Source organism: Tyto alba, unplaced genomic scaffold, assembly GCF_018691265.1.
Source record: "Tyto alba isolate M040663 unplaced genomic scaffold, T.alba_DEE_v4.0 Super-Scaffold_39, whole genome shotgun sequence".
NCBI classification, from domain to species: Eukaryota; Metazoa; Chordata; class Aves; order Strigiformes; family Tytonidae; genus Tyto; species Tyto alba.
The window spans coordinates 1,106,636-1,132,301 of record NW_024881314.1 but is presented as its reverse complement, the minus strand read 5'-3'; the positions used below and the strand labels follow the sequence as shown (position 1 = coordinate 1,132,301).

The following is a 25,666-nucleotide window of genomic DNA, read 5'->3' as shown; positions in this document are numbered from 1 at the left end:
TGCGCTCCCTTTGCAGGGCAGAGCCTTCCCGCCGCGGCAGGCTGCCCCACGCAGCTCCCCACGAAACTCCCCTCCCAGTAAGCTGCTAACTTTTATTTCTAAGAACACGCCGAGGCTGCCTCTCCACCCTCTCCCATCTGGATTGCTGACTGCCTGCCAGCAGAGTCAGCAGTATTCAAAGCAGAGCCTCCAGAGGGCAAGGTCCTCTCTTCTGCAGAGCAGGTATTTGACGTCTTTCACTTAGTTTCGGAAGTCTCGGGAGAGCGGGAAGGAAGCAGGGAACTGGCAAGTCTGTGCTTGTTTTTTTACCTGCTTGGCAGCAGTATACGTTTTCTCGGGGTAAACCAGATGACGGCTGTTTACATCTCAGCACCAACAGCCCCCAGGAGGCAGCGACGGATGGCGGTGGGCACAGGTCAGACGTAAATTCCCCTGTTCACCCCGTCTGCCCCCTCGTCCCGCGCCGACGGGAGGTAAAGCAGCGGGCTGTGCCGAGACACCCCGAAGGAGCCGGGGCAGAGGGTCACGCTCCTGCCTCTCAAGACTCCTGCTGGCTCAGCTGCCTTCCCGACGCCGAACTGCGCTTTGCGTTCACATGAACTCCAGGGGCTCCCGGGCTGCCTTTGCGACCCGGACCATTAGGCCACTGGCCTTTCTCTGATTTACCGCTGATTCGCAGTACGGCAGTGCCTGGTGATTCCTGCCTAAACCCAGCACCCAGCGACGTGAGAAGGAAGAGCTAGTCCCCTATCTCTCGGTAAAAATCCCTCACAGGAGCCTAGGCAACGAGAGCACATTTCCTGGGCTTTAGCAACAAAACTAGTGTATTTTATCTAAATATTGTTGTATTTTGCTGCTAAGCAAATAGCTAACCTCATGCATTTTAAAGATTTCTTCAGTGAGAGAGAACGAAACATTTTGCTGCATTTTTCAGTAGGAGAACACCTGAAAATGCTGGTGAATGGTTTTTATTGATTCACAGTTATCGGTGCTTGGGGCAGAGTGCGGTTGCTCGGCACCTGCAGTATTGATCCAGCACAGGAGGGGCTGGTATTGCCTCCAAGTGTCCGGGTGCCGGAGAGGGGAATTCCCTGCAGCCAAGTCTTGCTAATTTTAGCCTTTCTGTTTGCCAGTGGATTTTTGAGTGAAATGCAAAGCCAGGCAGTCAACAGCAGCACGTCAGCGCTGCTAATGTCTATCCCAGTGCTCTGTCTCTGAGCAGTAAAGAGAGAGATTTGCAAAGACCTCAAGCTAAAGAGCTCTGAATCACACACCACTGCAATCACCTTCATCTGATTAAGTATTACAGACACACTCAGCTCTTATCAGTCAGCAAATATTAATAATTGATGAATAGCCCAGGATGACCACGTCAGCATTAACATCCGTGGACATGCACACACACAAAGGTGCCCTGACACATCAGCCATCTGCCTCCCCCGAAGACCTCGGCAGCAGCGCAGGGGGCCGGGCTCCAGAGCAACGCAGACGCTGCGCTGTCCTGGCTTCTACAGATGGAGGCTGGGAGTTCATTCACCTTCTTTCCACGTGAAAGAAGAGAATTTGTAAAATTTATTAGGCGTATCCCTGCCAAAAGTCCACTATGCTAAGCCTCCTGGGAAAGATTAATCAGCTTCTCCTTTTCACATGATCTTTATAGCAAAAGTGTATTACAAATAAACCCCAGTAAAACCCACATTAGCTTAACGTCCAGGGATGCTTTGAAACGTTCCTGGAAAAGAGAGACTTGTACATCCCACCCAAACCTCCCCTCGGTGCAGAAAGCTCGGAGAGCATGCCGTGAAGACGCCCTTTTCCCAGCGGTTGGCTCCGCTTCCCTGGAGAGCAGAGACACGCTCCCGCACCGCTCATGGCTGTTGCGGACAGACACAAGGCAAGGAACGGGAGAGGGAGAAGCAGCAAAGCTTTCCAGGAACCACAGGGACCCAGCAGCCACTCAAACAATGACAAATAAAACCAACCAACCAGTCCACCAACCCGAAGCCAGACGAGTTGGTCCTTCCCACCCCAGCTGATCATAGGTAACAGGAAAGAAAGCACTCACCTCCCTGCTTACTTCTGTCAAGATAGATTGAAACCCTTCGGGCCAGACCTGTGAGAAGACAGGGATTAAGGGGTTGATGCTAAGGGTAAGTTGGTCAGCCAGAGCACAAATAAATCTTAAAAAAGGATTAGAAAAAGCAACTCAAATGAAAGGAAAGAACATAAAAGAGAAGCAGAAGCACCAGGAGCAGCACATGCCTCCATCCAGAGAGCAGGCACTAGTTCAATCACAGCATTCCCTGGGAAGCCATCAACCGTGGCGCTTGTCATGTGTGAAGTGAGTGTTCTGGCTGGCTGACAGCAGCACAGATTTGACATTTCTTCCTGAACAAGGAGACTATCCTTCGCATGATCTGGTCCCTGTTCTGAAGTGGAATGCATCAGGAAGTGACAGACGGAAATCCAAATAACTCCTGGCATCTGCACAAATCAAACCAAGCGCAGAACACGAGGCGTCTGCCCCGGAAGGTCTGGGCTCGGCGCAGCGAGTGCTGCTGTTCCGCGGCTCCTCCGCCCCACACTTGGGTGGATAGACAGCTAACCAGCCCGCAGAGAGCACAAACAGCTCGGGGGTGCTCTGTTTAGACAACTCTCGAGTGGGAAGTCAGCCTCAGACGCAGGCTCGTTTCTAGCCACTGCAAACCCCCGGGCAAGAAGAGAACACGGCAGCAAACGGGGGAGTGACAGGCGCCGTGGGGCAACGTTAGGGAATCTGGCACGGGGAGCTCCAGGTTCAGGAGGAGACTGGGCTGAGCCCCTCGGCCCTTGCCCTTTAGCAGCAACATACTGGTTCCCTTCGCTGGGCTGGAGGAGGGAAAACAATGCAGACATCTGCAGAGAGCTCAGCAGGAGCTGGGCCGGGAACAGCCGGGCAGACAGCGCTCGGCGATTGTGAAGCAGCTGGTGACGCTTCTGCATTTTTCCAAATTCCAGCATCACACTGCTTGCAAGGGCAAAGGCGTTCCGACCAGGGGCTTGTGGCTCGCTTCCCTTTGTCACAAAGAAGCGATAGAAAACGTGGCAGTTTGGTTCAGGGGCAGGAGCGGGCCCGCCGGCCCGGCCGCCAGACTCAGCGTGGCTCCGAGCCGAGCGCACAGGGGCGCTGGGCCTCTGCGCCGCTCCGCAAGCTCTCGCAACCCGCAGCCCTCGAGCGCCGCTTCTGCAGGAGCTGCCAGAGTTCCCAGAGCCTCCTGCTGCGAAATCACAGCTTCAGGGCACATCGGGTTTATGTTCTTCCTGTGCTGCTCAGTTGACAAAGCTTCGCTTTTCCTGCATCTTTTGAAGCACGAGGCCATTAACAACAGGCGTTTTGCCTTTTTCTCAGCCCCTTCCACCTCTCACCCTGGAGATTCCCAGTCACTGCCTTATGCTAGAGCACCTGGTACCAGTGCTGCTTTAAACACCCTGATTTTCACCAGAAGAGACTTTCTTGGTGCATCATGACTACAAATCTAAAGAAGATCAAAATATCTTATACAGGAAAAAAGAGTAGTTTGCCAGTGTTTAAATTGACTCACCTACCCTCAGTCTCAAGTCAGCTATTAAGTGCAATGAACGCGGCCAAGCTTTAACACACTATCTTGGCTGCATCAGCTCATTTCTCTTACCTTGGGCTGCATACCACAAACAAGCCCCTTACAGCATGTAAAATCTAAGTTCTGTGCCTCACTCTGGTCTGCTCCCCCCTCTCAGGGAGCCCCTGAGCCTGTGACTGTTGACCTCCCATTACTCTGACAACCTGGGGATGCTTTGCAAGCTTCCAAAGGATGTATTTAGGTATCGCGCATTCGTCTCTCTTTTTGTAAGTGGGAAAACTGCCTAGAAAAGTCAGTATTCAGTTTGCTGTCAAGATGATTATTAAATTCAGAGATGAGTATGACACGGGGGAAAAAGGGTGGGAGAGGAGAGAAGGCAATCAATAGTAGGAGCAAACAAACTCCAGTAAAACTCCTGAGCTCTGCAGCTTCAAAGATGCATCTTCAGTTTTATGAGCCAGGGCTGGACCACAACTATGGTCTTGGCAGCAAAAGGTAACTGCTCAAGAGAGTCTCATTTCCAAGGGGACTTGATCCAAATAGCGCTTTTGAAGTGACTACGTTTATTTCTTTTTCCACAAGGAAATCTGTCCTTCTCTTCTTACAAACCTACTTTTATTGCTTCAAAGGTGAAAGGCAAAGAAAACAGGACCCAGACTTCTTAGAACTGCAGGGGAAAGAAAAGGACAAAACCCTATAATCTTAAAGAGAACAGACTTCAAAGTTTCAGCGCTCCTGTTTTGGCAAGTGCAACCACTCAGGTCTTAGAGCTAAATCAGCTCTTGCCTCAGCTCTTAACCTATTTTGCAATGTCAAACATTGATGTTGACAATCCCTTCTGCGGCATTAGAAGCCTGCAGAGAGCGAGGTGCAACCAGCAAAAGCTGTGCCTTGGTGAGGTGCACATAGGAAGCGAGGTGGGAAAAGGGAATTAGCCCGAAGGAGTTCGGTCGGCAGTTGTCAGCATCCTCCCCGAGCACGGCTGGCGATGCAGCAAGAAGCCGACGATCAGAGCAGTCGGGGGGAATTCCCAGTTGTTTGGGTGGGTCTGTTACCGGCACCGAGGGAGCAAGAGCCTGAATCCAGGGATGGTAAAAATTGACCAACGTCCTTCAGGGAAGCTGGTGCTGACGGGAAAGAAATAGAGACCGACCAAATGACGCTACAACGGGCAACCTGAGGTGACTGCTGGACATCCTCCTCTCCGCCTAAGGAGATCCAGGCCTTGCACCACTCGGTGCATCACCACCGTTTTCCTCCTTTTACTGACATCTCTGAAAGAGCATGTTTTGACCACGGCAATTTTCACAGTAGGCTGCAAACTTCCAGCAGCTTATAATCAGTTTTGTGCACATCCTGCAGCGAGGCACAGAGCCTAAAGTTGCCTCCAATACAGTTCCTCTTTCGTGTAACACCAGAAATGAACCATGAGGTGTTAAGGAAAACATAACAGATAGGAGCTCAACAAGGCAGTACTAGTAAAATGCAATGAATAGCTATAAGAGCTGTGTCAGGCTCCTGTGATGAACCACATAAGCTCCGAAATGAGAACTGTCAGATTTTAAGGTCAGGATGAATGATGACAGTCATCTCATCCGACCTCCTGCATAGCACAGGCCGGGGAGCCTCACCCAGCAACTCCTGCATCAATCCCGCAAGTGCTGATTGAACTACTGCACATTTAGAAAAACTGGTAGCCTTAAATAAAATATTCAAGTGGCAGAGAATCACCGTTAGAGTTTTAGTACTTTACCAAGTCTTGGAAGGACACAACGTCCACCTCCTTTAACGTCCTGAAACAGACTTCAGGGTTACTCAAACTGGTCTTCTGGCTTCACCCCGTGCATGGCTGGATGCCAGTGCTCCTTTTTACATCTTTTCCTATCCAACAGTTCTAACATTCAAAGCAGGTCAATGTCTAACTGTGCTGTCCTTCTGCACGTGTCAGATTTAGATCGCATATTCTCTTGCCACCTCCTGACCCACAATAAACAGTGAAGAGTAAGTGCCAAAATTTGCGCTCAGGCTAAAGGAGGTCACAGGTGCGACATGCAAAGCTGGGCAAAGGCTGAGCAGCCCATCAGAAGGAAAGAGGCAACACGTGAGCTCCCATCCCACCCAAAGAGGAAGAATAACCTCCTGCCACGACGAGCACGGAGCAGGGCAGTGCCCAGGGCCACCGTTGTTCTACAGTTCTCTGCTCAGGAACAGAGTCAGGAGGAACGCTTGGGCGAGCCAGCTGCTGTGAAGCTTGTAAAGCACAAGGGCTTTGTGCCCTTTTGCTCCCCAGCGAGAGGCTGCTCTGGTGGCTCTTCACTGTGCGTGTGTGAGGTGGCTGTGTTGGGCTTTCGGTTTTGTTGGTTTGCTTTGTGAAAACTGGAAAAGTAATTCCTCACCAAGGCCTGGCAGAAGGCCATTCCAGAAGGCAGAGACTGTTGAACAAGGATGTTACTGACGGCTGAAGCTGAGAAACCCATTTCACTCTCCCCATCCCTAGAAAAAATCCTACCATCACAAATTATTTTTACACACCCCACCCCAGCCCCCACAAAACTTAGTGGGAACCCACCTCGAGTGGTTGGCAGCATGTCCGACAGCCCCTGCCAGGCAGTTACCATCTCTGGGTTCTTTTCCAGGTCTGCAAAGTTCTTCCACACTCTGATGGCACCATCATCTTGGGGAGCACAGGAAAAGAGAACACGATGCAACGTCACTGCTGGTGCAACTCTCATAATTACTTGTGCACAACAAAGGAAGAAGAGAAGTGGAACTGTAGTCATGCAAACTCCAAAACTGAGTGTCACTTGAACTTAATTCTTTCATAGTGTTGTTTTTCCTCTCTAATCTTACATCCATGAAACCTAAAGCATTGTTCTACGGGGAACGGTTCTGGAAGAGCTTTTCTCCCTCCCTCGAGTAACACCTGACATTAGATGTCGCTCCATTTCTTTGACCCATTCATTTTCCCTAGGAGTCATCTCCGTCCTCCTTGCTATTGGGGCCGAGAGCCACAAAAGTACCCTGCTAAATACAAAATATAACCCTGCAGAAGAAGCTGAGTCAAAGCCCGGCCCATCAGCAGCAAATCTTTCAAGAACATCGTGTATTTTTTCAATTTGTTCCCCATCTGAGAAACTTTTGTGCTAAGAATCAATAAATTGAAAGGAAAATGTTCTAAAGGCCCTCTTGGCTCCTCTTCCACCTCTCTTAATTATATCCAACCTATACATTTCAGCACGAAGTTTGAGAAGCTATTGACAACACTTAGACTGACAGGTTTAGAATGGTTCCTTGGGAGAGAAGCAGATCTTACTCACAGCTTTACAGCCCAATGAATGGAAAGAGCTCTTCATGCTCCCTTACGTGACGGTGGGTGAGGAATATGGACTAGAGAGAAACTCACAACTATTTGAGAAGTTTAGTGCTTAACATAAGCCTTGCCTGCTCTAGACTTCAAACAGCACAAGTAGCAGAATCTGATTTCTTATACTTCGGCTGCAGCATGATTTCATTTTTAGCTCTGGACAGCAGCTTTTAACCAACTAAAATGATGTTGTCTGAGGTGCGGCATAGGAGGAGGCTACCATGAACTTGCACCGGTAGACAAAGACTCAGAATGATGTAAGAAATAAAGCTCTGATTGGAAATGGTTTCAGCAAGCGTTTGACTTGCTAGTCGTTTGAAAATCTTTGCAGCACCTACGTAAGCAGTGGAGAGATTTCAGTACTGCCAGAACCAGCTTGCAGGTTTGATGCTGGAAATACGTCCTCAGCGGAGACCAGGCAGGGAGGGCACAGGGGAGGGGAAGGGTCAGCTCGGGCCACATGCACGGAGGGGAGAGCAACAGGTCCAGAACAGCTCACATGGACTTGAATTCTGTAAAGGCCCCTCAGTCCTGCCCTGGGAAAATGTTATTTACCTGTGGCAGTCAGCAGCAAGGAGCAGTCCTGTCCGTTCAGGTACTCCATTGCTGTGATCCTGGTATACCGAGGGTTCCCGTTGTGGAAATAGTCCAGCTTTTCCCCTTTCTCCCAGTCCCAAAAACTTGGGGAAGAAAAAATATCAGGTCAGTTCTTGGTTCTCCGTGCAAGCTGCAAAGAGATCTACTCATCACAGCAAAACTAAAAATTATATATGTTGGATACCAATTCAATTTGGTTTTCTCCTCTGGTACTCAGCATCGTTTTATTAATAAAGTCTGTCAACCTTCTGCGAAAGAAATAGGATAAAAGCCCCGTGTGAAGTAGCTACAATAAATCTGTCAGGATTCACTCGCAGCCCTCTAAGCCAGCACCTCCCCGGGGAAAAGGACTCGGTGTGATGCTTCCAACTACGGCACTGAACGCGGGGGGCTCTGCCCCGAGAGGGGGCCGGCCGCGGCCCCCCCCGCGCCCCCCGGCCACCCGCAGAACCTCGTACCAGATGCTGTCTTTGTCGGCTACGGCGATGCAGGGCGTGAAGGGGTGGAACTTCACCACGGAGGGGACGCCCGGGTTCCTGTTGAGGAAGATCTGATCGTCCAGCCGGGAAATACCTGCGGGGACGGGAGGCAGCTCAGCGCCCGGGAACATCCCGCCCAAGGGACCAGGCTCGGACCCCCCCCCGTGCCACCGCTCTCCTCCTCCCCCCCCAGTTCTCACCAACAGACCCCCCCACGCTCTCCTCCTTCCAGAGCCCTCTCCCACCCCGGTTGTCTGACAGCCCCGACTCCCCCATGCTGTCTCACGTCTGAAGTTACAAACTAAAAATTGCGGTGACGAATCGGGGGGTCCTTTGCTTTGGTACCCGAAGAGAAGGCAGCAAGCACAACCAGGCCCAGAGAAATACCAGTTTGTGTCGGCAGAAGAATCAACATTATCCTTCCCAAATCAAGAAAAATGAAAACGCCTTTTTTCAACTTAAAATACAGCATTTCATTTTAGTTCCTGGATTATTTATTTAACCTTCCATTTCAGTCCTTTTTAGGTTAATTTGCAAATGAAAAATATATTTTCCACTGAGACACTAAAATGGTGGTTAAAGACCTTTTCCATCTTTTCTTCAGAACAGTTTGCTATTCACAAACAGTTTTGGTACCCCTGACACTGCAATTTTTTTGACACAGTATGAATTCATCACACCAGACTGAAAGCCCAGGAGACATTTACTCAGTCCTAGTTTGTTTTACAGAGCATCCATTTAATCTAATTTTAATTAAAAGATCATAAGTCTATTTGAATTCTTTTTAATATTTCACATTTTCATTTTTTTTTAATGAATACTGGCATTTTAGTCACTCAGGTCAAGCAACCAAATATGAACACTGTCTAGAAAAAGGTTTAACTTCTTCAGGCAAGCATGAAAAATTCCCTTCTTTGTATTCAGAAAGATCTCCCCAGCCATATCCTGGGCTCTGGTTTCATTTCTATATTACTCTGGTTTATGATATTCTGTGGTTTCATGACATTAAGCTACCCATTGTACTGACTCGAGCCCAGCAAACCTCCAGACACCGAGGTACGCGCAGGAGGCTGAGCCTTGGGCAGTTCTTCATTCAGCAAATTATTATTTCCAACTCCGCGTGCCTCGGCGAGCGTCCCAGGAGAGGAGCAGCCCCCCCGCCCGGCTCTGCCCCCGGGGGTGCTGCCGGGAGGATGCCACGCGACCAGCTCCCAGAGATGCCTCCCCCCCGCCTCCGCTCTTCGAGGCACACCGGCAGGAATAATTTAGGTATGCAAATTCCTGAGGAAACTTCATTGGGCTCCACTATATTCAAATAAATTCCTGTGCTAGAAGAGTTCTAGCCCAATCGCTGCCTCGTGGAGGCATAAAGTCATAAATAAAAGCAATATCAGCTTTCTAGAGAGTACGTGCTAATGAAACGTGAACCCGAGGCACGTTAGAGGGAAACGCGTAAGCAGAGCGCATAAAGCCACGTACATACAAGGATTAAAAATATAATGGGATGCAAGGAGCAAGCAATCATTTACAGAGCTCAGCAGAGTGGGGAACGTGAAAGACATCGCTGAGACGGCTTCTGAGCGCGCGGAGGACACATCCAGCGGGTTGGCAGGGCTGGTTTGCCGCGGACATCAACCGCTGCCCGAGCCTTCCTAGCCAGACCGCACCTCTGAAGTTTATCCTACAATATCCTCCTTTCTAGCCCTTTAAAAACACAAGCTACGGCGTCCACCCGAACTTTACAGGCCAGGGAGGAAAAGCCCAAAGGGTAAATCAATAGCATCTGTTAAGAGCCTCTGAGTTATCGCTTCCAGGCTGACCGCTCCGGCTCTCGCGGAGGTGCCGCCTGCGATCGGGGAGCGGCGGAGGAGCTCAGCTGCTGCCCGAGGGGCCCGGGGCCAACATTTCGTTGCAAACCGGGTGCTCTGTCAATTCTTGTGCGGTGGGGGGGGGGGGGGGGGGAGCCTGCTTTCACGGCAAGCTCGCTCCTCCTTCAAAGCAGTCATCGCCCTCGGGCCCCCCCGGCTCCCGTGCCGGAGCCGAGCGCCCGGCTGGGGGGGCACCGCGCCGCCTCCTGCGCTGCGGCTGGAGCTCCCGAAGGGGAACGTGGACGTTTGACCCGTGAAGTAGCCGCTGCCCCGGACCCGGCCGACGAGAAGGCCAAGGTGAGCGACGGCTGGCGAAACACCCGACAGCACCGCGGCCTCGCCTGCGCACGGCAGCGAGCGGGGGCACCTTCCCCGTTTGAGGGTCAGCACGGGGGCGCCGCTAATTGGGGTTTTACAGCCCAGCGTCCCGACTAAGCGCGGGGCTCGCAGCTCCAGGAAGGTGCCCGCGGGAGGGAAAGCACTCACCCTTCTGGATGATCTTCTGGGCTTGCTTCCTGACACGGGCATTGCGCAGAAACCGCCACTCTCTCTCCTTGCGAATCTGGCTCTCCAAGTCATGCTCTTCCGGGATCTTTCAGCACATCAGCATGGTCGCAACACAAAACAACAGGAACCATCAAAACTCCACAAATTACCTTTGTAACACATACTCATACACATGCGGGTCAGGCTAGGCCATAAATTCTTTAGAGTCTCCAGCTCCAGGCAGTAAACAGAGGAGCTCATGGCACCTTATGATATTAAACACTAGAGCACCTTTCTGATCTAAATCCTCCCCTTCGTCTGTAATCTTTTCCCCTTCCCTTTTGCTGTCCTACATTTTGTTTTGTCTTTAAGTTGTGGGTGTTTCTCCAAAGTGAACGACACGGGGTTTCTGAAGAGCCATGCACATTCCGATCGCCCGCTGCTGTATCACACGCAGCAGATCGGTGAGGAACCTCTTCCTGCTGGACACAGTCACCATAATTCCTCTCCTCCCTAAACAATGCAAGTCTGATTTCCGTGCGATACAGATTATTCCGCTTAACACTCTTCAGCCGAAAAGCATCACATAGCAATCCTGAGATTAAAGACAGCACACGGCTTTGATAGAGGCAGAAAGCTGAGAACACATTAAAATCTTTCTTTCACTGTTAATAGATGACTGCAGGCCAAAAAAGGCATTACTTTGTTTTCAAATCCCCGAGACGCTCGAGTTACCAACATCACATTTAGCAGTAAAAGCAACTGCTTCAGTTTCCCATACCGGAACTGGCCGCAAGAAAATGATGCCCCTGTGTCATCTTGGTTTGATTACACACCTGAAATTCCACCTGAAATTGGAGAGAGGCCCTGGAGCAGTATACAGCCACTCTGATCCATTGTACTATATTTATTCACACCCCACAGCTCCAGGCTCTGGCATACTCCACGGCTTTCCTGCAAAATCTGCCCTCTAGCCAGAAGGCCAGTTGGGTTTCTGCACCAGCACTACCGGCAGCTTCTGCCAGGGACTTGAGAAGTCAAGGTGCTGCTCCTGATGACTGCCAGAGACCACGGGTACTCCTACCCTTGGGCAAAGGACGGGATCAAAAGGAAAAAACTCGTATGATCTCATCCCCCAAACCACTGCAGGAGTTACATATGGACGTGTCTTATTCAGTGCTTAAAAAATTACCCAAGACTAGTAACAGCACTGCCCTAGAAACACCCTCGGATCAGTGAAGGGCCTGAGCTGCAGGACTCTAACCCAGCTGCTTCTGACGATGGTTGTTCCAGGAGGAGCAATTCTCGGGGAAGGGAGACAGAAGAGACAAAGGCCTTTCACTCCTTCCCCACTCCCCACAAACACACACTTTTTATCCCTGAATAAGAAAGCACTTAAATTGCCTGTCACTATTATACAAACTGTCTTCAAAACGCACTATAGTTTGGAAAACAACTACTACTGGGCTGAGTTTCTGCTTCTTTAAAATAAATAACAAGAAAGCCAGCCTCTACCTTTCCTCCTTCCAAAAAACCCCCCAAACACTACTATCTACGTTTTTCAAGAATACATCATCTATTAGGAAGGCAATGACAAATGACCAATAATGTAAAGCAATAAACAAACCTAAGATAAAGTACATCGGAGCGGAGAAATTACACCCACACCTTAATGAAAATCCAGCTTCTCTGGGAATAAATTAAAGAAAGACCTAAAAGGCCAGGGGAAGAGAAGGGAATGAGCAGAATGGTAAATTCTCCTACGGGCACCCAGCAGCTTTCACAGTTTAGGACTAAGAAATACGCAGTTATGCAGTTGAGCAAAGCACTCTTCACTCTAGCAGATAAAGAATATCAGATTAAAGGAGTTGCTGGGCTTTTCAGGTCTGAAGAAAAATAACTTGGCTCTTCCAAGGAGGCTGAGCAGGCAGCTGTTTTTATCATCTGGTACCAGTGATAGAGATTCCTCCTCTAACGAGATCTCTCAGGGTATGGTCCCCAGGCACGACAGCACCAGCAGATCGCACGTGGCAAGAGAGGCTCAGACACGGCTGGAAGCAGGCTTGGTGCAAGGGCCTGCAGGGCGAAATCCTCTGGTGAGGGGGAGACGGCCCACAGGCTCCCCGTCCACAGGAACAGTGCTGCAAACAGCACCAGCGCCGGCCCCCGCAGCCACAGCGAGCTCCCCGAGAGCAGCAAACACCCACCCACCCACGCCACCGGGTGACTGCCCGGCCTCCCCAGCCCGCTAGCACAGCTGCTGCCTTGGCCACTGCTGGCCAGCCGTGAGCGGGTTCTGGTGGCAGAAGTGGGCTTTCCGTTCAAATCCCCGCTTGCCCAGCGCGTCCCGCATGCCACCCGCAAGCAGAGGACAGAAGCTCGGCCAGCACCACCCACAGCTTGTCACCGGCGGGACGACAAATCTCTGGGGAAATTCTGGCAGGCTGGCTTGTGAGAAATCGCCAGTACTCCTCGCTGAAACCGTGTGCGTTGATTGCTTTAGAGACAATAAACCACCAAATGTCCCACCCAGAGCCCACACACCTGAGACCCTTTCAGAAGAGCAAGCGACGACCTGCACGACGAACGCAGCAAGAGCGCAAGATTTTATCGTAAAAAAGAGTACAAGTCCTCCTTCCCCCAAAACACTTGGCTTTGGAAAATGCACATACAGACCCTTGGAAGACTGTGCAGCAGTGCACTTCTTGCGTGGCACCACTGACCCGCCAGCGACAGCGGGCAGGCCAAGCTCTCTGACGGGAGCGCGGGCGGCTGCGGGAGGGTGCAGGCGGGCGGCTCCTTCCCGGGCTGCCTGCAGGCCGGGCTCAGCTTCACCCCGGCAGCATTCACACACACACACACACACACACACACACACACTGTACGCCCTTGCTGCTCACTGAAACCTCACCTTCTTTTTGCAGTGTCTGGAGCACATTTCCTCTCCTTTCAACTGCAGCATTCTGCTGCCTCCTCGAGCCTTGCACTCATCTGCAGGTCCTTAAAATAGGAATTAGAAGGGTTACTGTAATTTCCTTAGATAGGGAGTAAAGGCATCTTTACAGTCCACGACTTCAGGCTTTCCTCTCTGCTGTCTGGGCAGAACTGACAATGACAAAATCCTTCTGTATCTTCTTAGATGTGATCTCCGATTGCTTTGACCATTCTGGAGACAATGCTTGTGCTGGGTGGGTAACTGGTCTGTGCAATGCCTGGCCAGGTGATTCTTCACAGAAACCAAACCAGCCTCGCCTCTGCTGCCGCACACAGCTCCTGCAGATCCGGGGCAGGGCCGCAGCCAGGGCTGACTCCGTAGATGTATCAGGAAAACACTAGGGAGAGATTATTTCTCTACCTCGGATCCCCAGCACGTTACTGAGATCCAATGCACGAGTGAGGCGTCAACTGATGAGGGGAGAGAAGGGCCCTGCCTAGATTTTCCTGCATGGAATCTTACTTAATCACTTGCTTTTTGTTTCAGTTCCTGCGTTTGCATCTGCACTGCTGGTGTGCGGCTTGACCGTGACAAACCCGAAAGCTGAGCAGCACCCCAGCAAAAGCCCTTCCTCCCCCAGGACAGCAAAGAACAGATGGTGTCTTTACGTGGCCTGTTCCACTTTTGGTGCCTGGGCATCTTCCCGCAGCTCCTGCAAGTCACGGATGCTCTAGGGTGGCCTCTGTCTCCACAATCATCCACTTGCCATCTTTGCCTTCCTCTTCGTCCTCTGAGGATGTGAACAAAGGGGAGGCCCAGATGCTCGTGCAGAGGATTGCTGTGTTGTGAAGGGGTTATATCCATGTATCACTTTACGATGCAATCCAGTTCCTTGCAGCAGAACACGAAGGGCATATGTTAAAGTCTTGGCTTTGGTACAGTTGACTCAAACCACCACATTCCCCGTGCCAAAGGCTCTGCAGACGGGGGATATCATCACCTTGGAACTGGTAAGGGAGGTTCCTGCAAAGATGCTTCCGCCAGGATCTGTGTGTGTCCAAAAGCTTCCCCCAGGTCCAGCTGGGATCACAGCTGAAAATGCCCAAAATAGACTTGCTGAGCACTAGATACTTAATTTAGGTGGCTCCACTTTGGATCCAGACTCTGGGTCTCATCAGCCCCAGAGTTGTCTTTAAGCTGACTGACGCTGGCTGGAATCTGGTGAACAGGCAAGTTAAAAAGAGAAAGTAATGGGGCCTGAGCCTGCATAGAAAGAAACGTGGCACAATTCTGCAGGAGGGTCACGGAGCTTTGAGAGAAGAAAACCAGCAAGAATAATGCAGAAAAATCCCTGTGAGTCCTTCTAAAGTGTTACCAGAGAGTAAACGTACAGTACCCTTAATGAAATAAACTCTGCTGAACTCAAATTATCCTTAAAAAGTGTTGCAAATAACTGTAACCTAGCAGAGATGCTCTATACTTGCTCAGTTAAGCATGACACAGGGAATTAGTGTACTTTTGCTAAGCAGGCAAGGTTTGACCGGCCGAGCCCTCAGACCATCACTGCAGTGAGCAGAAAGAGTCGGAGCAGGCAGGCAAAACGCAGTCCTTCGCTCCCGTGCCCGTCCGCCTGCAGGACAGAGCTCTATGGATGGTCTTTTCAGGAGGGAGCAATAATCTGTGAAAATATGAACGCCACAGAACGCATCACGAGGGAGCTTCTGGTGGCAAACAAGCACAGGAGTACGTCAGGATGTGCGTGCAGCAGAGAGCTGTGACCTCTAGCCCAGCTGCTGCTGGCTGGGAAAACAGAAATTATTATTCAAAAGAGCTATTTAGGCTCATCGTTCATGTCTGTCTCCCTCCCAGCCAGCTTCCATTTAAGCATCAGAAAGTCGTTTTAGTGAACAGGAGCCCGGCTTTGGCTGCTGCTCAGCTCTCCTCCCAGCAGAGCTCCCAGAGGTAAAACAGTGCGACACGATGAGGATCACGACATGCTGCCGATCCCTAACATCTCCGAGCTTCCACTCGGACAGAAACCAATTACGGTTCTGAAACCTCCCACTAAGCAATGTCATTTGAAAGCCAGCGAAGTTTTCCTTCTTTAACACTTTGTCCCTCCCTCTCGACACGGCCGTGAGCGTTTGGAGGGGAGCAGGGAAGATTCAGCAGGCGGCTCCAGTAGCTAACGCAGTTTTTCCCTGGTTAACGTTGCTGCAGCAATCGCAGGGAAGGCTCGCTTCTCTACCAGGACTTTGAACAACGGCCAAGACACGGGGCTGAAGTTGAGGCAGGGATTTATCAGGCAGAATTTCTTATGTCATTCTCACCTTCCAGGATCCTTACCAGCCCCTGCCCGCGAGTTCTGCCAGTGCTGGCAGTAACAGATGCTGCCTCCCGCTCTCCTTGACTCGGGGCTTCCTGAAGCTGGCACACGGCTTTCCTGCGCCTCTCGGGCCAAGACCGCCCGTGGGTCGCAGAGCAGCCTTTTGCCACCAGAGTTCTTAGGAAGAGGAAAGGCTTCTTGTAGTGAGCAGAGCTAGGGCAGGTATCTGTTTTTCCTGGCAGACTGAGAAATCACAATGCAGTATTTTCTTTCTCCATTTATTTGATTAGATAATCAATAAATCAAATTCGGTATGATGGCTTGAAACCAAGCCAGTGATTTACACTGGAAATTAATCCCTCAATCTTTCCAGTGAAAGCATTCTCAGAGCAAGGTCTATGAAGCAAAACTAAATTCATAAATTAAATATGACTAAGATGCACTCACAGTCATTTTATGTTTATTCATTACAGGAATAGTTGTCTTGTCTTTCCCTGTTTATGTAGGCAGCATCTCCAATGAAGTGTCGGAATTAAACATCAGTGTCATCTTTTTCCACCAGTACTTGGTAGACGTTACTCTTTGCCTTTTTCGTGAGGCTGAAGCTCCTAAAAGACAGCAGCCACCAGCCAGGGCTGTTTGTTCCTTGTTCCTGCAGGAACAGCGATTCTAGGAAAGGAGGATGGCCAGTTCTGCCCGATCACACAAGCAGCAATCAAGAAACACCAAAGAAAGTTCTCGTAGAGGGATTTCTTCCTGTCCCTTGCATACACACCACCCACTCTAATTACGAAAGTACGCATAATTCCCTGTTAGGACAGGATAACACACGGGGTTTTCTTCAGAAACCCTCTACTTGGCCTTTTAAAGCTGCGTTACAGAAGCAATGGGGAAATCAATTCTCTTCCTTGTTTCATTAGAAAACACAGATTTTGTTTTGCACAAACTTCACCTAAACCACTGCTGTTGAGGACAGTTCGTGCTCAGAAAACTCAACCCCAGTCAGTGAGTATTTCCAAATGAAAACACTTAGGAAACTATTAAAAGAACCACTGGTGTCATACATGCTGCTACTCCTGCTACGCCAGGAGAAGCCGAAGAGACAGACCACAGGGGTGCAGGGAAGCCCTCTATTTCCATGAGCCCCCCGCCCTGGCTTCTGTAAACTAGCACAGGAACGCTCCACGTCACTTTAGGGGAGGAAATAAACAACTTCCCCTATTTTATACATGTGAAGTAGTAAACCCACACACACACACACACACAGAGCATGCTCCCCATCTACCCACTGAACCTGCCTTTGATTGGCTGACTACCGTGATTTATTTTATTAATAAAGACACCCCTCTTCACTGGGAAGAGCTTTCCTCAAAAAGCAGACAAATGCTTTTAATAAGAACTAAGAGATGGAATAACATCCCCCTCCTCCTCCTCTTGTACTCTCTTCCGGACTTGAATCAAGACACCAAAACTCATCTTGATGAGAGAAAAGCCAGGTTTAAAGCTTTACCAAGCAGCCAAGCCCCACAGGCCAGATGTATGTCCTAATGAATTATTCTGCTAATGATATCACAAGAAAGTTAATCCCACTAGCAGCTGAGGAAGTGTCAGGCAATCACTTCACCATCTAGTCTCTCCTCCCGGTGATTCTCTAAAGAAATCAAAGCTACACAGAAACTGGCTGCCACTCTTCCGATATCCTTAAACTTGGGGACAATTACTTCACCTCATCACCAAGTAACTTAACACGCCTGAAGAGCGGAAGGAGCACTGACGGATGGCTCAGTGGCAATTCTTAGATGAGACAGCACATAAAATGTACAATTTCTTCATTATTAAGATTTAAATATCAGTGGTTGGATACAAACACCCATTGTGGAGTTGCTCAGGTAATGGCATTAATACAGACTGTGCATTATTATTCATTGAAATTGCAATACCTCCAAGAAATTAAGCTGAAAGTTCTGTTACAATCTGTGCTGCTTGACTCCCAACGTACCTGGAGCCTTGCCTTACCGTGCTTGCTTACAATAAAGCAAGATTTACTGGTTGTTTTGATTTCACACTTAAAACTGAAACCTAATCTTTGGCTAAAAGATTCTGGGAATTTAACAGTTTCTCTCTCCAGTCACTGACAATCTTTGCCCACCTCTTAAGAGCTCTGTTTTGTTTTTTTCCTAGAACAAGGCTTCAGTGTATCTCTCACTTCACTTAAAGCCAACTTATTTACCAGAACACACTCCTAAAAAGATCTCATTGGAGATCAGTCATTACCACTCTCATTCTTTGCCATAATAGAACTTTTTTTTTTCTTCAAACTTTAAAAACCAATGATCCTTGCAAAGTTTCCCCCAGGCAGTCATGGGACATCCAGCCACTATCACTTTCTCCTTTTTAAATTAAAAGCGTCTTTACAGGGCTCCTGTAAGCAGAGCACAGCTCTGAAGTCACTCGAGTACAAAGCCCACTCCCTTCCCTCCCCAGACTGAAGGAAAAGGAGGGGAAAAAGAGGAGGGAAAGCCACTAGCCTCCGCTCAGCACACCAGCACTTTCCAAGAGCTGCAGTGCTGCGATTCAGAAAGCATGCACGGAGATAACAAAGTATTACCTTCATGACTGGCTGAGCAAAATATTTCGCGCTCCAGTCACAAAACCCCGTCTGCACCGTGGCCGAAATGAAGCTTTTGTGTCCAACGGTGTCATCGGCATCGTCAGTCGTCTGTCCAGAAAGAGACCAGGATGTTAACCCACGTCCCTCCCATTCACGCGGGCAAGATGCATACGCAGTAACACCCAGCCTTCAACACATCACCGGGCAGAAAAAAGCTCAAACACATTGCCAAGGATATGAAATTCTTTACATTTAGCTTTAAGATCACTGTCGTTACATTAACTCCTCGGAAATGGGACAATTCCCTCATCTGCACAGCACAAGACAGAATCAGGCTACTGAATGAATCAGGTCTAAGCATGTGTGTATCACCAAAATGAAGTCCCAGGATGAGTCTTCTCACGGTCTCCCAAGCACCTGGCATGAGAAACAGTGGAGCAGTGAAGATGATTCAAGATAAAGCACAGCTAGACACAGCTTCAGATCAAGGGCATATATGGATTGAGTATCTTCTACGAAGCACAAGACGTCCAAAAAGAAAATGGAAAGACCACTCCATTCACTCAGGTTTCAGCCATATTTTCAGAAATATGATTCAGGCTAGTGCTGCCATCCCCACGAGAAGTGAAGGTGTTCCTGTGCTGGCTTCAACATTACTTTCTTGTGATCACACAGAAGAATTGACTCTCCACCTCCAGAAGCTTCTGTGAGATCACTCCTTAAAGAAAGGCAGAAATGCCAATTAAAGTGAAGAGCAGTTACCTCTCTGTAATCAGAACACCTGAAAGCTGTGCTGTCCACTTGGCCCATGGGCTGTGATGAGCCTGCCTCAGCTCCAGATGAGAGTCCTTCCCTTTTACAGTAGCAGGATGAGAAAAGGAGGGTCAGTGTCCCCCCTCCATCCCGCCTGGTGCATGAGTACAGCAGAACACATCTGCTGCCTTATCAGTTTCCTCTCATCCAGAGCCAGCACCAGAAAAATCCTGAAAACGTGGAGAAGTAGGAGAGGTAGACAAAAAACTACTGCCAGATGGCTGAATCCTGAAGAACACTGACCACTGAGAAGTATTAGTCTCTATCTGCAAGTGATGGCCGCAAGCACGTCCAAGTGTGCTTGGGCTCCACCGTACTCACCTGACATGACCTATCTGAAGCCACCTGAAGGTGACATTCCGGATCCTTTGTGCACACTAAAATCTGACCGATTGCTCTATTTGGCACCACGTCAGTCCTTCATGCTTCTGCAAATGGAAGAAAGCCCAGTACCCGATGACTGTCTTCACAGAATGCTAAAAACTGTATGCAACCCCCTTGCTGGCTTGCTTGCATGCTGGAAGGAGTCACTGCTGGTCCTCCCAGAGGTCCTCCCAGCTCTCCACTGACCGGCTCTCTTCCAGCAGCGTGACCCAGGATGAGCTTTGGTCTTCCCAGCAATAATCTGGGCTCGCATCCTCCCTGGCACATTGAGAAGAGGGGCTGCCAAGCGTGGGGTGGCTACGGGCTGCTGGAAAGAAGGTGAATATTCTACTGCAGCAGCACTGAATGGCTTCTCAAGAGGAATGCCAGTTTGTGTGTCAAAGGAAGAGGAATCTCCCCTCTTGCCTTGTTGGTCCCTGCTTTGCTGAGGTTGGAGAAAAAGCACCTGATGGTCACAGATCTGACTGTGTTATCACTCAGGCAGACAAATGTTTATGAAAGAATAAGCAATCAACTCTGATTAAGCACTATCTTCGTAGCAAAAGTGAATAATGCCCTATCAAAAGCTATAAAACAAAATTTATCCTGAAGGAAAAAAAAATAATCCATTTTTATCTTACTGGTTAGAGGAAACCAATCTGGAGTTAACAGCAGCTAGAAGCAGACAAGAGCTATGTAGAAATAAAACACAAAGAGCAGAACATGTAACAAAACCCAGTGGAGCGGGGAAGCAGTCAGATCTGAGAGGAAAGTCTCTTTACCTGTTCCGGCCCTTTGTCAAACATTTTTCTTGTTCTGGGGAACTGGTGGGAGTGGGGAGTATACTGGACCCCCATATTGCTGACATTGGCAGGTCGTACAGATGTGATGTCCCGACTGACTGGCTGTTTTGTCACATCATTCGTCAGGCTGGAGCTGCTTGTACTAGTGGTTGGAGGTGACCCTCTGAAGACCACAAAAGAGGGAGAGGATTTAGGTGTCACTGGACACGAGACCCTTACATGTAAACGATGTTATTTTTACTTTGTTTCTTTCTTATGAGATTTATACCTGACAGCTGTGCTACCTCCACAAAAATAAACCAAAAGAACACAACCCCCCAAAACAAGTTAACCTTGGCTGCGCCTACCCCAGATTGAGGATAAGAAAATTAACATTTGGGGAACCTGCAGGTCCAACAGTCACAGGTCAACAACGCCCACAGGTCACGGTGTCTGACCCAAGGCACACCGACTAGCCACTGTATTTCCATGGGGCGACTGGAAGTCCTGCCCACAGAAAAGCATTTCAATTTACATGTAAACTGAGATTTATGTTATTGCAGTCACATTATACTATTGGAAAAATCTTAAAAAAACACCACTGTGCAGTCCTGGGCCCTCTCTTCCAACTCTGAATCTTACTGATGCACATCGATTATGGGACCGCTAGACCCAAAGCACGGTGTTTTCTCTTGGAGAACTGGTTTTGAGAAATAAAAACATTTTCAAATCCTAGCTTCGCCCATACCATTAACTCAATGTTCTTGCAGTTTGGGCATTGCTTGTTGATCAGCAGATAGCCCTGGCTCTTATCAGCTGAAAGTGCAGAAAATACCGATGAGAATCCAATGGGAAACATGCATACCACGCAGCTCAGGCCAGCGGGCATCAGTAAAATCAGCGCCATTTAGCTCTGCCTTTCAATTCACCTTCAGATAATTAGCATGGCGTGTTGCAATCTGGCCTAAAAAGAATTAACGGGAAGAAACTCCCCAGCTTTTCCCAGAGCTTTTTTGTTTCTGAACACCCCACCAGCGCCGGCGCCGGCAGCTGCCGCGGCCTCGGCCCGCTCAGGCCCCGGTGTGGTTAACGGGCCGGCTGCTCGGGGGGGGCCGGGCAGGGAGCTCCCACACCCCGGCCGAAGCGCTGGGAGGCACGGCGGGCGCTTACCCGACTTGGTGGATGTGCATGCCCTTGTTGGTGGGGCTGGCAGGGGCGGACTGAGTCAGCGAGGAGGTGTCGAGGATGCGCTGGGGACGAGCGTTTACCGTTGCCTAGAGGAAAAAGACAGCAGAGTCCTGAACAGCCAAGACTGCAGAACACCAGCCGCAGTTGTTTATTATCCCATACAATTGCACACCTGGGGTTAAATGAAGTTAAGCTCTCTATCGGTGTGTGTGTGGGTGTTTAAAAATGTATATGAAAAAAAGCCCCTGTGCAGTTCCCAACACATTAGATGATTTTGCTATCTTTTTAGGCAGGAAACACTTACCAGAAAGTACCCTTCTGTTACTTACAGGGAAATGGCTTTGACTAACACACAAGCTTTTTCCCTAAACCAGTCGCAGCCTATGACCCGCACCAGCACTTCGACCACCGGGCAGGCAGACAGCCCAGGGGTTCCCCTTCAGCAGCCAGGCTCATCCTCCCACCTCGCGACAGGGAATTTTTACCACGACCATAATTCAAGCATGCATTCTGACCCCTGATTTCATGTTTGAGCCAGAACTCTCCTTGTAAGTCTGGCAGCTGCCTGAAACCGCCTCCTGTTGCTGCTCCATCTCCCCTAACGAGCCGCACGTCTCCAGGGTTTGTTAGGGGATGCCCTTTCCAGCAGCACCACACCCTCTCATGTGGGGCAGGCAGGGGATTTACGTGGTTGGGTTGCTCCAAGCTCTGCCAAACACAGCCAGTCCTCCTGCAAAACCTACCCTGGCACCAGCTACAAGAGACCTGTTTCTGAAAGAGCCTGAGAAAGTATTGTCCTTTCTCCTGGGAAGGCCTCAAACACAAGCCAGGGGGAAGGCAGCGAGAAGAGCACAGGCAGCCACATCCCCATCTCACACTCCTCCGGGCTGCCCGCGCTGCTCACCCCCTGTAAAAACCCCTCCCCTCTAGAAAGGGGGAAGTTCTCCATTGCTTATGGACTCCTTTCCTCCTCTTCCACATCACCGAACCTTCGGTGAAATGTTCGACATTTCTCACATATTGAAATAAATTTTAAAGGAAGCCCCGGGCCAGCATGAAAATACCTGGAGGAACAAATGCAGCTCTCCCACGGGTAAGATGACTTTCATCATCCCTCTGAGCACTAAGAGGATCCGTACCTCGCAGCTCAAGAGCTGAGAGAGGTTCTCGGGTGATGACACTAGAGCTTGTACCCCGCCGAAACCAAGCTGAGCGAGGTAAGGGCAGCAGCTACTGAAACACAGAGCGCTCAGCAAGCAAGAGCTGGGTGCTCGGTCTCCTGGAGCCCAGGCGGCTAAGGAGCCTTCTTTAAGCTAATGCCTTCACAAGGCAGACCCGCCAACCGCCATGAACAGCAGCGCCTGTCCTGGCACTCAAAGCCCACCCGTGTCTGCCGCAGAGCGAGATCCGCGGTGCTCGTGGCCTGGGACTCACCCTGCCCTCGCCGTGCGGGGGCCAGAAGGCCTCTGCGCCGCCCTGCGCTCCTGCCTTCGCCCGCGGGCCCCGCGCGGCCCCCGCCTCCCTCCTCTGGGGGGGCTCCAGCCCTCCCGGCCGGCGCCCCTGCGGCTCCGCAGCGCAGGAGAGCGGCGGCGCCTGTCCCTGCCCCGCACACCCGCGCTGCGGCGAGTGCCACGACCCCCAGCCAGCCCGGCCGCCCCCCCCAGCTAGCCGCCGCGGACCAGACGGGCTGGGGCTCCGCGGGGTTCCCCTCCTTTTCACAGGGGGGGTGGGAGAGGTCCTACAGGCCGCTCATCTCGCCGTCGCCCGGGGCCGCCGCGGGGTCTGCGGTGAGCAGGTGTCACTACGCGGGGCCGGGGCCAGCCGTCACACCGCCAGGACGGAAAGAAGGTGGAAACAATTTAGCAACTTGTGACGTATTATTACTCATAACTAATTTTAATCAAGCCGGAGAAGGCTGCTTTAGGATTCTGGCAGTCGGGTCCCTGTCACCTGAGACGGGTCAGGTCACCTTGTTTCACAGCAGGGGGACAAGGTCAGCTAACGATAATTTGCCAGAGGGGTACACAGAGAGGTGAGTGTGGCAGACAGCCTCCCTCTTCCCAGGAAAAACGAAAAAGCAATTTCTTTTCTGAAGGCAGTGAGCAGTGCGAGGGCCGCGGCTCGGTGATATGACAGCGTATCTTGCTGGAGGCAGCAGCTCCCCATTTCCTGGGGATTTGCTCCTCTGCCAGTCAAATCATCTCTTTGCAGGAGGGGAGATGGCAATTCATAATTTTGCAAATTGAATCCAGGTTAAAAAAATAAAAAAAGAGCACGCTGTCAGAATTACTTGCTCATACACAGAAAAGCCTCTACCAAGGAGTGATGTCGTGGAGGAGTAACTCCTGGAATAATTCAGCCTCAAGCTTTCCATTAAAAACAGCTGGATGAAGCAACCCAGAAGGAAGCAAACTTTCCTTAATTAATGTCAATTCAAAAAGTCTTAAAAGGCCAACATTGATTACTGGGTCCTTTTTGTTTGTTTCGGTACATGCAAAATAGCACGTTTTGGATTTTTTTGAAAGATCAGGCTGGGAATGAGAGTTGTACCATTCCAATCTGCATCATAAATATAAATCACAACACAGCCGCAATCTGTGTGAGAACTAGCAATGTCTAATCAGCCCATGAAATAAAACGGCATATCTCACATCCAGGAAGCATGCACGTCTGTGCAACCTACTCACCGGCTGCTCAGAAAGACATCACCCTATTTAAAGACCACTGGAGTTCTCCTGTAGATAAGGATCTGTATTCATGGCTCCATTAAAGAAAAACGGAATAGGACCGGTCTCATTTGAAAACAAAGATTCTGCTTTAAATTCACGCAGTGCCTTGCAAATACCTATTTTACAAATGCAGACTCATAACCTGAACTTTTGCACAGTCACAAAACGCGCAGTACTGGCCCCATGTTTTACTGCAGGGGATTAAAAAGCACAGCACTAGTTACTGCTGAGCTCTCCAACCATGCTGCTCTCCGTCAGGGCAGCCCAGCTACACGACTCGCACCTGCCTGGTACAAAACAGGTTTAAAAACCATAAAGGCTTAAAGCGCAGGGCCTGGCAACCTTTTGAGGCTAAATACTTAGTTCACCAAAAAGGAAGATGCAGTTCACGAGACCATCCAGAAGCGCAAGCCCATGGCTAACTGTCCAGGGCTTTCGGCTAAGCAGTGTCGTACCGAGCGGTCAGTTGTGTTAACGTACAAAAACTTCCACTGTCCAAGTTCCAAAGCGAAGCCTCTCGTTCCCTGAGGTTTGTATTCATTAGAACAAAAGGATTAAAACCCCGGAATATTCAAGTGCTTTATTTCACCTGAAGCAGTGCTCCTGTTCAAGCAATAAACTTTTGGGTTCATTCAATGATAAAATTCAAACAACAACATGGAAGGTGCGTTGTTTGCACATACTCGGCAGCACCGAGGGGCCTGTGGGCAGCATCTAGGCTGCTCCCTTTTACGTCCAACAAAGCTCCATTAGCACCAAGGAAAGATCTCAGGATACAGTTAGCAAAAATTTAATTGGTACTAATTTGCATTACACATTGGACAACTCCTATAATCTGTCTGAGCTCTCATCAGCAGAGACACAGAGTTCAGACTGCAAATCCTGGCAGCACTGCTCACAGCGGGAGCTTTGTCCATAACGAAATGAATAAAAGCCAAACCATAACCCAGGATCTGAAGCATTAAGTTCCATTTTGGTAGGCTCTTAATATTTCAGGGTTTTTGTTTTTAAATTAAAAAAGCCTTTTTAGAAGCCACCTAAGCCAGGTGGTACTGGCAAAACCAAAGCCCAAAGCACCGTGAAGCGCACAGCAGTTAGCCTACTATATATGCAGCTGCCCAAATTGCTGGACAAACTGCATATTTAAATACTTTCCTGACGGATCTTATGGCTAAGGCAAAGAAGAACAAATAAGTTTTGTTCACCGAAGCATCCCCAGATAAAAATCTTTGTAAATGGGAATGCTTCTTTTATTGTTTTGCAAAACCATTTGAAAAGCCAGTGCCTTAGAAAGCCAGGGACAGAGCAGGTGTCCTAGAAGCGGAGCATGAGATGCATGATACCCATCCCCTTGAGCTTTTGGAGTCCATTCAGTACCAAGACCTTTAGGTCCAAACTTGTCAGAATCAACACAGAATTTACCAGACCAGTCATAACATTCCCTACAGATATCACAAGATAATGATCAAAATTCCTGCTGGCTAAGCAGACCCACAGCAGTGCTCGTGAAGAGATCCGCAGCGCAC

The 25,666-nt window shown here is 49.8% G+C and overlaps 1 protein-coding gene across 4 annotated transcripts in view; it reads right to left on the bottom strand.

Moving 5' to 3' along the window:
- Window positions 1-25,666, bottom strand: part of RPTOR (regulatory associated protein of MTOR complex 1) — a 156,551-nt gene that overhangs the window by 15,095 nt on the left and 115,790 nt on the right. For 2 of the 4 annotated variants that reach the window (XM_042802519.1, XM_042802521.1), the window contains 8 exons: window positions 21,394-21,497; window positions 20,224-20,407; window positions 18,263-18,373; window positions 10,394-10,499; window positions 8,019-8,133; window positions 7,519-7,643; window positions 6,169-6,273; window positions 2,066-2,113 (listed from right to left, as the gene is read on the bottom strand). In XM_042802519.1, the coding sequence (XP_042658453.1) occupies window positions 2,066-2,113; window positions 6,169-6,273; window positions 7,519-7,643; window positions 8,019-8,133; window positions 10,394-10,499; window positions 18,263-18,373; window positions 20,224-20,407; window positions 21,394-21,497 (898 nt within the window). The remainder of the gene's footprint in view (window positions 1-2,065; window positions 2,114-6,168; window positions 6,274-7,518; window positions 7,644-8,018; window positions 8,134-10,393; window positions 10,500-18,262; window positions 18,374-20,223; window positions 20,408-21,393; window positions 21,498-25,666) is intronic. The other 2 variants (XM_042802520.1, XM_042802522.1) reach the window with 1 other exon arrangement.